Source organism: Hyperoodon ampullatus (assembly GCF_949752795.1).
Source record: "Hyperoodon ampullatus genome assembly, chromosome: 4".
Lineage (NCBI taxonomy): Eukaryota > Metazoa > Chordata > Mammalia > Artiodactyla > Ziphiidae > Hyperoodon > Hyperoodon ampullatus.
In genome coordinates this window covers 99744101-99758679 of record NC_136917.1, presented here as the reverse complement: position 1 = coordinate 99758679, position 14579 = coordinate 99744101, and the positions used below count along the sequence as shown (strand labels likewise).

Sequence of the window (14579 nt, the reverse complement as noted above, 5' to 3'; positions counted from 1 at the left end):
CCGTTGCGGAGCACAGGCTCCGGACACGCAGCCTCAGTGGCCATGGCTCACGGGCCCGACCACTCCACGGCATGTGGGATCCTCACAGACCGGGGCACAAACCCATGTCCCCTACATCGGCAGGCAGACCCTCAACCACTGTGCCACCAGGGTAGCCCCGTATTTTTGTTTTTATAAATTTATTTAGTTATTTATTTTTGGCTGCAGTGGGTCTTCTCTTGTTGCGGCAAGCAGGGGCTTCTCTTGTTGCAGAGCACAGGCTCTAGGCACGCGGGCTTCAGGAGTTGTAGCACATGAGCTCAGCAGTTCTGGCTCGTGGGCTCTAGAGCCCTGGCTCAGTAGTTGTGGCACACGGACTTAGTTGCTCTGCAGTATGTGGAATCTTCCCAGAGCAGGGCTCAAACCCATGTCCCCTGCATCGGCAGGCGGATTCTTAACCACTGTGCCACCGGTGGAGTCCCTGAGTGTATTTCTGAAATATTTCATAATGTGTGTTTTTAGAAAAAGAAAAAAGATACTATGGTATCCATCTCTGGCAGTTTTCAGATAGACTGAATATCTATATGGTCAAGGAGGATCTTTTAAAACAGATTTGAGCATTAAATGGATTGTTACATTTAATAGCTGTTAAGGGCCCTCCTAATCTGAGAGTGTGGTATTCAAAATAGATGGGAAAGATGGAGACAGAGGTACAGAATCATAAGTACATTGTTGGTATAATTGATAATGAAGCTGGAAGAAAATTGTAATAAATGTTGCCTGGACTATCTCTCTTAGTCCTGGAGTTCTGAGTAATTTTATGTTCTCTTTTAAAAAATACTGTAGAACTGTGCTGTCCAACCCCATAGCCACTAGCCACATGTGACTTTATTTAAATTTAATTAAGATTAAATAATTAAAAATTCAACACCTCAGTTTTGCACAAGCCACATTTCAGGTGTTCAGTAGAACATATCCATCATCATGGAAAGTTCTGTTGGATAGGACTGCTGCAGAAGATGGAAAGAAAATAAATCCTGAATTTTTAAAACTCTAAAAAAAAATAGCTCTAAATGACCTTCATTTTACTAAATAATGAAAAAGGAAATAATTTTGAGTAAGAGGAGGATTATAGAGAGTATTATAAATTGAAAGTGTAACTGGTCATTTGAATCAAAATGGTTTAATGAAATTCACAGTTTTTTTTCTTTTTCAGTGAAATAAAGAATACAAGGGGAGAGTACCAGATGGTTGTTAAACATTAACAGTCATTGAAAAATAGAGAAATTAGATCTCTATTATTAGAAAATTAACTGTCATGGGGTATTTGACAGGGTTTAATTTTTAAAGGAAGAAAATATATTATTAATAAAATTTTGTTGAAGTTGCTTTATATTTTGTTGGAGCAAGCTTTATTAAAATTCCAATGATTTTCTGAAAAAGAAATTCTTTGCTCACAAATTACTCAATGAGTTGTTGCATGTTATATAGATGTTGGGTTCATGTTTTCCAGGTCTTGCCTTTTCAGTGAAAGTTTCTGTCATCAAATTTCAGAAAATATTATTGGCTCTAAGGTGCTCCACCTGACACTGCTCAAATTTTTCTTTAATTTAGTTGAAAGTGAAGTCCGACATCTGAGTCAAAAGTAAGTTCTAATCACCAAAAAACATTTTTTCTATATATTGTCTTATGTACCATTTTTCTAATTATTTATCTACATATTTCTAAAAAAAAAACTGCTTTCTAGTTTCAAGTATATAGGTTTATTTTAAAAACATATGTCTAGATTCAGTCCTTCAGTAGCTGTAAAGGTTTGTATGCTTTTTTCATGTTTCCTTACTTCACATTTTTATTTTTCACTAACTTACACATTTGGATAGTTAAGACTGTTTTTATTTTTCAGAATTTGTATATTTTTGTATTCTTTAGTAATTGCTTAAGTAAAAAGCTATACCAGGTTTTAATACTGAATCTATAATATCTGTAAGTTCTGCATATGTTCTAAAACCTGCAGTTGCATTAGTGTGTACTTGATGATTATGTTGAAATGAAGCCATTTAAAAATTTTTGTCCTCTATTATAACTAGATATTATAATCTTTATATATTAATAGACTTTTCTGTATTCAGAAATTGCTAGAATTTTTTTGTTTTATGACAATGTTATGCCTAATAACCATAATGTTCAAATTAGCAGATATTATGCCTAATAACTGTAGTAGTCAAATTGGCATAAAGATATACTTTTCATTCATATTTTTATTAGGTTGTATGAGTGGTCAGATTCTCAGAGTCTGAAAATAACAGGAAAGGCAGTTCTTCTTGAAATCTTTTGGTCAGGAAGCGAGACCTCTGGGCTTTTAACCAAACCAGTAAATATGCTTTTGGATTGGACTATATATTCTCACAAGGAAAAATGCAAGTCTAATGATGTAAGTAGGATTAATTTACAAATGAATATTGGCCTATGGAAAAAAGTACTTCTTTGAAGTATGCGTCTTTTTTCTTCCCTTTATTCTTTGAATTACTTGAGACAAATTAACATGCTCCCGAATACATCGTTTTCTACTTCGTTTATCTAATTTTAAGGTGAAAGATTCTTGGAGGCTGGTTTCGTCATCTCACACTTGGCTGTAGTGCTACATCCACATTTGGACAGTTACTTGACCATTACTGCTAAGAAATCTATAGTTACTTACCACTCTAGATTTTTTTATTTTTGTACATTTCAGTTTTTAAGGAACTTGTGATTATACAAATTGAGTGAATCCACACAACTTTTTGGTGTACTACTAATAAAAAGTTCTACTTGTTTTTTAAAACACCTTTCTGGATGTTAAGAGTTATTTCCTGAACCATTTCTTCATAAATAGGTTTTGCTTGTTGTTAGAAAGTCAGCACGCAGTGATTTTAGTATATTATCTATAAGAAGGGTAACTGGGAAAATTAAATGCAGAAAATATGTAAAGTGCATAGCAACATAGTGCTCCATATTTTAGGTTCATAATAAGTGTTAGTCACCTTTCTTTTCAAAATGAGCTTTTGGGGACTTTATTGTTTACATTTTTATATTATATCATTAATTTCTGCTCATTTTTTAAAATTCCTTTCTTTTACTTTCTCTTCTGTCTTGAATATTTGAATCTTTTTTCTATTTAGTCTTTATTTCTAATATGTACACTTAATATAAATTGCCTTTTGAGTGGAACTTGAGATTAATTCTGCAAGTTTTGACACTTTAATCTCGGGTGCTCTTATTGTTTTTTTCAAAGTGTTTTTTATTGTCAATTACAAATTCCCCTTTGATCCAAGAAATATTTTAAAAGAGTGTTTTAAAACTTCTAAATGGGGCTTCCCTGGTGGCGCAGTGGTTGAGAGTCCGCCTGCCGATGCAGGGGACACGGGTTCGTGCTCCCGTCCGGGAAGATCCCACATGCCGCAGAGCGGCTGGGCCCGTGAGCCATGGCCGCTGAGCCTGCGCGTCCGGAGCCTGTGCTCCGCAACGGGAGAGGCCACAACAGTGAGAGGCCCGCGTACCACCAAAAAAAAAAAAAAAAAAAAAAAACAAAACTTCTAAATGGATGGCTTTTAGTTGTCAGTAGATTTTGTTTGTCTATGCTTTTGTTATTAATATCTAATAGTAAATTATAGTTAAAAAATGAGCCCTTTATGATTTCCGCTTTCTGAAATTAACTCAACTTTTCTTTTTGACCTCATATAAGATTAGAGGCCAAAATGTGTTTTCTCTGTCATTCTACATTTTTCTCTATCACCTATTAGGTCAAGCTTAAATGTTTTAATCAACTCCTCTGACTCTACCTTGGGAATTTATTCTTTTTTTTTTTTTTTTTAAACAGTGTCTGCTTTATATACAGTGATGCCTTCTTGTTATTCATGACTGATGTATCATCATAATTGCTAGCTAGGTAATATTTTCTTTGGGGATAGAAAACATAGTAGATGGAGTGGAGACCTCTGGTGTTAAATAGCCATGAAGTCTCTTCTAGCTTAAGGAAAATTCTTAGATAGTTTCTCTTCTAGTTTATTTCCTCTGATCCTTTTTCGCTCCTCTACTTTTTAAATTCCAAAGGAACTTATGTCGCACCTCCTCTTTGTATCCTCTGTGTATTTTACCCTCTCATCTATATTTTCCATTTTTTTCTATACTCGGAGTATTCTGGATAGTGTTTTCATCCAATTTCTAGTTCACTAGTCTCTTTTCAGCTGTATCTAATATGATAAACATGGCTATTGCATTTTTTATTTTTAGTATTTTTCCCAGTTTTAGACTTTTTCCTTCCAAATTACTATGATATATTTTTATGGTTTCTGGTTCCCTACGAAGTTTTCAAGGTTTTCTTTTGTCTTTGAACATGGCGATAATAGTTATTTTACAGTATACGTCTGATTATTCCGTATTCGACGTTTTTGTGAGTCAGTTTGTATTTGTTGTTTTCTGCTGTTTCCTTCTTTCATGTCTTTTATATTCTCTTGCAAGCTAGTTATGCTTGACTGTGTGCCGTAAATTGCATTTGAAAAATTATTTGTAGAAATAGTTTGTGGCAAAGACACAGAATATCTTCCTCTAGCGAAAATTTTTGTTGTCTGGTTCAAGGGTTCCTGGATAGTGAAAGTAAAGTACAGGGCCACAGATACATGTTGTTTTGCTTCTGATTCATGCTTGCTTTGAGACTGAAGCCCTGCAGGGTGTCAGCGTATTGGGCATTAGGCCTCGGGCTATGACTTTTATACTCCTTTTTCCCCTAGGCTCCAAAAACCACACTTCTGTGTATCACCTCTTTCTCTGGGGTCAGCAAATGTCCTTAGGGCAAAGTCAGCTAGCTTTGAATGCCTCACTTGGTTTTTACCTTCTCCTAGATCTTGGCTGAGCAATTCCTCTTAACTTTACTGAAGATGTTTTACATATTTTATTCAACATTTTAAGTTTTCTTCTATAAGATGGTTTATCTGAATTACCTAGGCCTCCATTATTAGAAACAGAACCCCTTACTGATTTTCAAAAATTCTATTTAGGGAGTGTGTGAGGCATTCTTTAAAGAAAACATTCTTTTCAGGGCTCTTTTTTTTTTTTTTTTTTAATTGGCATTAAAAAGGGAGGATTGTTTCTGGGTGTAACTAGATGTCTAAGCTAAAACTGATAAAATCTGATTATCATCTGCCTTTTTTCTACTGTTTAGACAATAGAATCATTAAGGATAGAAAATATTTCCTCGTTAAGGAGCATTTCTTTTTTATCCATTTGATTATATAAATGAAATTGCTCTTTTATAATTGAAAACAATAATAAAACTGATGTTTTCACAGTTTTACTAAATCACCAAAGGACTACCACAGGTAAGAATCTACTTAGGAAATACCAATGTAAATAGTAACAAATTCTTACATATTTAACTTGAAGATTTTTGTTCAGATTTATAAATAAATGTAACATATTTGTGAAGCAATGTACAATAAATTGTAGCATCAGTTGTAATACGAGAACTGGTTTTAAACTTTGCAAATTAATATTTTATTTAACATTTGAATTGCTTAAATTCATATAAACTGTTTTTTTATTGTGGTACTTTATGTGTTAGAATTCATTATTGTACTTAATTAAATCTTTTTGGCAGTTTCCAATTTCAAGAATTCCATGCATGTTCACAGACATCATTTTCTGTACTGTAAAGCATTTGTATCTTGATTTGCTTAGTTGAAGCATTCAATTTAAGTCATTAGCTAAACAGAAGTCCTCAGTTTATGCTAATATTGTTTTGTCATAATGTCAATCAGAATGTATTGCAGAGTGACACAGTGGCAATGAATTTCATTGTCATAATCTGAGAAGGCTTTGGGCTTTCCTTGGCAAAGAGCAGAGGTGGGATGTGTCAAGGTTATGGAGGAGGTACACATTTTACTAAGCTTGGTGGTTAGTTCTGCTTTTCTTTGTGGATGTCCTTAAATGCTGTTTAACCATAACCCTACAATTATTGGTAGAAATGGAAGCTAGTTCCTGTTTAAAGATAAGGAAATTGAGGCTAAAGAGTATAAGTAACTTATTCAAGGTATCACAGCTTCTTAGGGCAAAACCTTGACTAGTAGCCAAGTCTCCACTGCAACATACTTTCTCTTACTTCACATCGTCACTGTTTAAAATAGGAAGAGGCACAGTATGTACATTATGTTTGCATCTTTCTGCCAGAGGTACTAGAGGAGCAGTTTGTCATCTGTTGCTGTGGGATATTGTGGAAAGCCCTAACCTGGGAGTCAGAGGTGAAGAATCAAGTTTGTTCTGCATTATATACTGGTCAATTTTTGGAAGATTGCCAAGTTTATAAACTGAGGATTACTAGTCCTGATAGATAATAGAGAACTGTATTGACAGAATGTCTCCTAATAGCCTTTACCTATTAGAGGGGAGATGTAAGGTAAATATATGTCGTATGTGCGAATCATATCTATCTTTCATTTCTTTGTTAATTCTTAAGGTATTTATGTTCTGTTCTTCCAGCTTTAGCAAACATTTTGGTATTTCAAGAAACCTTTTCTTTTTTTTTTTTTTTTTTTGCCATTTTCCCACTAATCCACTTCCAAAGCATATATATCCACGGTGCTAGAAATAGTAGCATTGTTAAGTTACAGTGAATACAGTCCATAGCACAGTGTCTTGTTCCTATGGTTATAGTGAGTGTCATAGTTAAGAAAGTAGTGTAAAAGGATCCAAGAACCTGATTTGAAAGTATCTTTTTATATAAAAATTTTCTATGATGTATATGTGGTATGTGGTAGGTATGTTTAGCCAATGACACACAGAATAACTTTGGCAAACTTTTTCTTACCATGGTAAAGGAACTACAGTCTTTCCTTGCAGGTACTGTAAGACGTACGTATCTCTAACTGCTTAATAACAATAATTTCAAGGTGAATTGAATAGTAAGCAATATTGATACTCATTTGTGGTGTCGGGTACACGTGTACATATATTTGCATCAGGAAAGAAGGAAAGTCTTACCTGGTTGGTTTTATGTTATTTTTACTTGATAGAGTGCTGGATTGTAGTTTATATGAGGCTTAGCTCTATGTACTAACCTCATCTTCCCTATCCAGAGTCTTAGGACCAGAGAGCTGAAGTAACCCTGATTGAGATGGGGGAATACTTTGAGAAATCAAAATGTAATAGTCTCCTGCTTTCTCCCTGAGAAGTGTCATTGCTGATATTCAGATATACATTATGTTGGAAGGAACATTCTGTGGCATGGATACTGACATGATCATTTGCTAGTTTAAACAGATTTTCATTGTCCTGTTTTATGTTCTCTTGGTAAATTGAACCATGAGAAGTAAAATCTCTCAGCGTGATCATCTACATTTTGGCTTTGCAAAGAATGGAGTTGGCTTCCTGCAAAGTTCATTGAAGACTGGCTAAGACCCATACTTAAAGGAGTTATTTCTGGTCGGCTGCAAGGCTTGACACCTGTCAGGGTCCAAGGGAGGTGAGGGTATTTCCCCAGCCTGCTGATATGGCCAGTCCTGCTGCTCACTTCCCATGTCACAAAACTACAACTGCAAGGCTTAAACTCAGCCCTCTGATCAAGGCCGGAGAAGGGGTCCTGCTGACGCCCACTCATGAATCCTGACCTGACAGGATCAGACTGTGGTCAGGGTTCCATATCTTGGTCCCTGATCATATCAGAAGGGCAGTGCTTCCCTAATCATGCAGCTTAAAATCCCCTTCGTCCCGTTCTTTAGAGTCTCTCTCCCACATTCTGATATCCAGCCTTGCCAGAATACCATGTGCTACCCAACAGTATGGTAGGGCAAAAGGGGACCTAGGCACCTGCTGAGGATCCTGTCTCTGTGGGTTTTCCCTCAATAAACACTGTTTCAGCGGGCCTGATGTATGTGCTGCTTGACCATTTGTCCTTGTTTGTGCAACAACCCAAAAACAGCACTTCAGTTCTGAAATCATTTAATAGCTTCTTGCGCTAGGAATGACGCCTTAATGAAATGCTGTACATACCTATAAGAACCTTGTCTGCTGAGGGCAGGAGAAATAAATCCTATAGTCACTGAGGGTTCAAAGTGCTGGAGATTTCTCTGTCAGTAATCTCATATCAGGTATAGTATGGGGCAGAACATAGCAGTTATCTATTTGGATATCATAACATTTATTAAAACCCTTTCACATGGCTTCTCCCCAACTGTTAATTTAGTAATTTTTTTTCACGCCTCCAACACGCCTAGACAACAAATACCAAAAATACAGGAATTTCAACTAGTTTTAATGTCATTGTGGAAAAGTGTTTATGTTTAAATCAAAGGTGTTTAAAAATATTATTTTCACACCTCTTCATCTTCATAGTTTATGGATTAGAAAGATATTTTTAAACACAGTGTGAAGCATGCTTATTGTAAGCAAGGTTTGTGTGCCTTGCTGTATTTCCTACAGTAGTTTAATAACGTTAATATAGAAATGATATAAAAGAACATGTATACTTTTAAAACTGATATATATACCTCTAAGTTAGGTAATGGTATATGATATAATTTAATAATTAAAATTTGATGAGCTGATTTTTTTATTTTTTTACAACAAAGTACAATCTTGCTTGTTACAGCTTGTATGCATTGTGTTTTTCAAGTCTTTTTCTGGCGAATGCCATTTAGAGAAATGTAAAGCTTAATTTTATACATAAACAGCAGGGGTGGCTAAATCTCTTTTTTTATAGTCATATATTCTTGTTAACAGAAATCCACAGAAGCCAAGTACTTCCTCATTGTTTTAATGGAATTATTGCCTGACTAAAGCACTTGACACCATTGGATAAAGTTATCTTAAAAGTTTGTTACAAGCTAAGTCCTGGAAAATTTGTTTTATTAACTGTTTTGTCATACAGATACAGATTTAGATGTAGATATAGATCGGGAGGAAGGAGGGAAGGAAGGAGATGGAAACAGGGAATTAGTTTGCTAGGTTTCTTAAGATACCTTTTGGCATTAGCATACCCTGTTTTTTTAAATAGCTATGTTTTGCCTCAACAAGTATTCAAAATAATAGAAATAATACATTTCAGTATGTTTTAGTAATATTTTTCCGATCTCAATGTTAGGTCTTCAAACATGAACTAGCTTACTTATTGACTGGAATTCTTGGAGCAGCAATAGATTATTGGATTGTCCTTGGTCTTAAGATGGGTAGAAACGTGATGCGACACATGTCTGATGACTTAGGAAGTTACGTTTCCCTTTCATGTGATGGTAAGTGTGTCTATGTTACATGAGCCTTCTTCCCCACACACATCATTTATTATTCAAAAATAGTATTTTGATGCTTTCATAAAAATTTAATATTATAGCATGGAAAATAGTACATGGAAATAAATTATATATTTATATATAATGTTATTAATGTTTTCCTTAATCCTACAACAAAAAATTTAAATTAAGCCATTCTGTGAAAGTAAATATTTAGACAAATTTAAAATCAGTTTATTCTCTTTTCATTGAAGAGAGATTTGCTTTTTAATGTTTGGTGTTTTAGAATCTCACATGGTAGAAACTATTTTCCGTACCTTTAATACTTCTAATTGTTCATCTAGAAAGCATTATCTGTCTGTAATGTTGTCTGCGCCATATGAACAGTTTCCAGGTCTCTTCCTGCATAAATACTTAACAGTATTAAAAAATGAAAATCTTTGGATCAGAATACTTACTATGTTATAAAGCCACTTGGATTAACTTGGGCTATATCACTGGTTAAAACATTTTCCCCATGTACCTGTTGCTGCGTAATTTTTCTTATTATAACAAAAAGCTGCCATATTTCTTTTCCATTGAGTCTGGCGATCTAACAAATTAGCATGGATGAAGCAAATAAAAGTAATACATATGTATAATTTTCTCACCCTTCCTCCTCCCCGCATTATCTAATTTTAAAGTTTCCTCTAAAGTAATAGGAATATTATTTAAGCAGTATGATGACAGAACTCATTTTCACATGCTTACCTTATGAAAGGTTCTACCTAACTCTTTTGGGTCTCCAGGCTTCTATAAGATTTTATGTGTACATTCTTTTTTTTTAATATAGTTGATGTACAATATTATGTTTCAGGTGTACTATATGATTTGACATTTGCATACATTAGGAAATGATCACCACCATAAGTCTAGTATCCATCTGTCCACATACAAAGTTATTACAGTGTTATTAACATTTATGTACATTCTTAGACTTCAAAGCCAGTTTAGGGCCCTATGCATCATTTCCTTCTTCCCTCCCTTCTTTTCTTCCTTTCTAAATTTCTAAAATGAACATATTTAAAAGTAAGTGAACTTTTGTGCCTCTCAAATATAAAAGATGATTTTATATACTTAAAAATATTTTAGACTGCTAAGTAAGTATTCTGTTTTGTTACACATGTGTTTCATTGCATCTTGGTTCTATATAAAAGAAAAAGTTCTTGAATATGCTGTCAATCACTTTAATACTTTGAAAAGAGATTCTAGAATAGAAATCCAGGCTCTAACTGGGTTCAGGATTTATTCGATGATGCCCTCTGCAAAGAGAGGTCTCTTTTTATACTACTGAAGTTAGAAGATTTTTATCTAAAGCATTTTATCTTCTTTTTTTCCTCTTTCTTTTTCATTGAGCTGAGGGGTGATTACTGTTCCTTTTGTGAAGTAGCTGTCCTTTGTTGTGTGACTTTTTAACATTTCTTAGCTCAAATTCAATCTTCCTTCAGAACCCTTTCTTATCATTTCTTTCCCACCATTCCTACTAGATCTTTTTTTTTTTTTTCCTTTTTTTCCATTTTAGAAACAGCAGAATTCTGGCATTATTTGCTAGCATGGGAACTAAACGTTCGGCTAAAAGGATTCCCTGTTTTCATGCCATAATGAAACTTCTTTGAGTTTGGGGACCCCAGGATAGAATTAGCAGTGCCTTTACAGACTATCAGTGTATTTACATGTGTTGTTTCCAGTGTATATTGGTTACCTCTAGGGAAATATAACTTATCTTAGCCAAATGCATGAAATAATGAGCCTTGTGTTAACAAGGTCCTACTACATGTTATACATCAGCTTTAATGCTTTCTTTACTCATAATCGAATGTCCCTTCACTTTAAAGCAAGGCATTGTTAATCCACTGTTACTCCCAGTTTTCACAAGACAAGTTTAAACTCAACAAATTTGAGCCTGTGACTGACTTAAGCTAAAATTGACTTTAATGTTACCATTGTAATCCTGTCAACAGACTGAGTGATTACTTTGCTCTTAATATGTTTGATCACTAATATTTAAAACTACAAGAGATTTAAACTATATCCCCATTTGAAATGTGTGTTTAAGCCTTTCCTTTCTCATCTCAAGGCACCACACAATTGGTTTCTTAGGCTTCCAATTAAGCCATAGATAGGCAGTTTAAAAAATTTAACATACATATCTAAAAATGGTTCAAATTAATAATCTTCATAAATTTTTGTTAGTACATCTTAATTTTTAGCCTTTGTCAAGAGATAGAAGTTTATCCTTAAGAGAGCAGTAGCTTTTCTACAGCTAATATGCAAAGTTAAACTGTATAATACAGAGCTTGTAGAATAATACACTCATCCCTACAAGTGAACCAGGTGTTCTAATAATGTCCTTTTGGTCAATATTTTGCTCTTTTGATGGAGAACCATTTCTTTTTCTCTGTAGATACTCCGTAGTTTGTATGTTTGTTTGTTTGACCATGTCTTTGCATTATTCTTCAGCTCAGTTAAACTATTATTTGCTTTTCCTAAGTCATTAGTAAGGATGTTATAATTTGGCTGTTATATAGCTTCCAGCTGAAGATACTGGTCCATCTTTCTCATTTATGACAAACGATGTTTTGGTTTTTTTCTAGTCCAAAAGTATAAAATACATATTATGATACTACTCAGATTCAGATCTATTGAATTAATTTTAGTTTAGTAAAATTGTTGTTAGTTGTTAATTGTTTTGTAGAAAATTATGGCAGAAGGTATTTCAGTAGATAAGTAAAATTCTTTCTTGTTTCCATCAGATCTCATGTCCAGCAGTCCCACATAGATGCCATTCTTTCTTGTTTCTAAACACTTTAAACAGAAAGAGTTTCCTTATATCCCTTTCTATATTTTAGCATCAAGATCTGAAATTTCTTTTTTGTGCGTAATTGAAATTCCTTATGTATTGGCTTAAACTAGGGTTGACAAACTTTTTTTGATAAAATACAAGATAGTAAATATTTTTGGCTTTTCAGCTCTATCATCTCTGTCCCAACCACTCAACTCTGCACTAAGAAAGCAGTGATACACAGTACATAAATCAACATGGCTGTGTTCCAGTAAAACTTTATTCATAAAAATAGGCAGCAAGACATAGTTTGTCAATCCTTAACTTCAGTTTATTTCTTCTCCTGTTTTCACTGGGAAGAAAACATGTCATCAGAATTTACTATAATATTTTTCACATCTTTAGAGAACTTTAATAAAGCTTCCTTTGCCTTTCTCAGGCTACGTCATTATCTTTTCCTGAGAGTTTTTCTAAACCTTTATTGGCTTTTTTTTTTTTTACTCTCTATTTTAATCCCTCTCCATGCTTCAGACCTTTTCCAAAAATATACATTTTTATAATTTGACTAATCATCTCAATCAAAATGTTTCTGTTGCCTTCATTTGCTCAACAAATTTTTATTGGCATTCTCCCAGGCATTGAGCTAAACACTTCATATACAGTGGAACAGGGAAACAAAATATGATCCTTGCCTTTTTTGGAGCTTTCCGTGGGAGACGCAGGCGGTAATTAAGTTAATGTAAATACATCATTTTAAAATGCTAAGTGCTCCAAATAAGAAAAACTAGGTGTTGGGGTGGATGAGCTTATTTTATGTAGAGTGGTCATGGAGAGCAAAACCTGAAGGATAAGTAGGAGTTTGGCAGAGTCAGGGGAAGTGTATTCCATTCAGAAGACACAACATTTACTAAAACTCGGAGATAGGAAAGAGTTGGGCCTGTTTGAAATCTTTTGATGCCTGGCTGATGACAAACAGCAAGGAGAAGAGTGGGCACAGTAAAGCCAAAAAAGTAGTAGAGGAGCTTGAGTAGGAACTTCTAAGCCCTATTTAGGGGTTAGAAACCATTTTTAAAAGGGAGTGGCATGATCTAAGTAACTTTTTTTTCTTTTTTTTGCGGTACGTGGGCCTCTCACTGCCGTGGCCTCTCCCGTTGCAGAGCACAGGCTCTGGACACGCAGGCTCAGCGGCCATGGCTCACGGGCCCAGGCGCTCCGCGGAATGCGGGATCCTCCCGGACCAGGGCACGAACCCGTGTCCCCTGCATTGGCAGGCGGACTGTCAACCACTGTGCCACCAGGGAAGCCCCTAAGTAACTTTTTTAACGATCATCCTGGCTTGGCTCTCCAGTTATTGCTATCTGCCAGTCATTCGTTAATTTATCTATTAAGTACTAAATGTTTATTCTGTGCAACCTACTAGCTGTGAGGGCAATAAAAATGATCCTGCCATTGAAGGTCTTAAAGTCCAGGGGTTAAGTTTCTTTCTTTCTTTTCTTTTTTTGGTTTAACTTTTTATTTTATGTTGGAGTCTAGTTGAGTAACAATGTTGTATTAGTTTCAGGTGTACAGCAGAGTGATTCAGTTTTACATGTACATGTATCTGTTCTTTTTCAAATTCTTTTCCCATTTAGGTTGTTACATAATATTGAGCATAGTTCCCTGTGCTATACACTAGGTCCTTCTTGGTTATCCATTTTAAATAGAGCAGTGCGTACATGTCAATCAGGGGTTAAGTTTCTTAAGTTCTCCTGTTCATCTCTTATTGATCATTCCCTTCAAGTGTGTGTTACCTGGTCATATGTGGATCCATTATAGTTTGTATTTGCTATATCTTTAAAGCTATCAAATGTTATTTCTAGATGAATAACTCAATTTAGAAGTTCCACTGTGGGATTGTTGCTTTTGAACTGTACAGTACAGGTTATTTCTGCTTTGCTTTTGCCTCTGCTTAGAGTTGATACATAAGATCAGCTGGTTGTAGTAAAGGCTGTGATAATAGATATGCTTTTTTTTAATGTGTATAACTAGAGATTTAATATTGAAAAGATCTTTTGCTGCTCATCCTTCAGTTTATTGCTTGCATAGTTTCAGATAATACTAGCAGCCTAGTAGGTTGTAAGTAGTCAGTTGTAACAAAAAGTTGTAAATAACTCCTTTCTTGTTTCCAGTTCTTATAAATTATATCTCTGAGGCCGTATTTGGACAGGATTGTTTGAATTCAGCAACCATATGTCTGTGTGGGGCTACGTGGATCTATTTAACATCTGACTGCAGCCATTTGCCCATATGGCAGTCTGCCACAAGCAAGAACCTCAGATCTCTTTAGTCCAGGCAGTTTCTTTCTTAGCCTGGCCACTGTTTATGTTTGGGGCCAGATAATTCTTTATTGTGAGGGGCTGCCCTGTGAACTGTGAATTGTAGGACAGTTGGTAGCATGCCTGGCCTTTGCCTACTAGGTTGCCAGTATATTTCTCTCCCCAGTTGTGACAACCACAAATTGCCAAATGTTCCCGGGGCAAAATTCT

General features: G+C 35.0%; 1 protein-coding gene across 1 annotated transcript in view; it reads left to right on the top strand.

Moving 5' to 3' along the window:
• SLF1 (SMC5-SMC6 complex localization factor 1) overlaps nucleotides 1–14579 on the top strand; it is a gene marked incomplete at its 3' end in the record, with an annotated part of 72123 nt that overhangs the window by 48391 nt on the left and 9153 nt on the right. The window contains 3 exon segments of the mRNA XM_079703333.1: nucleotides 1493–1624; nucleotides 2245–2410; nucleotides 9089–9236. Coding sequence (XP_079559459.1) covers nucleotides 1493–1624; nucleotides 2245–2410; nucleotides 9089–9236 — 446 coding nt within the window.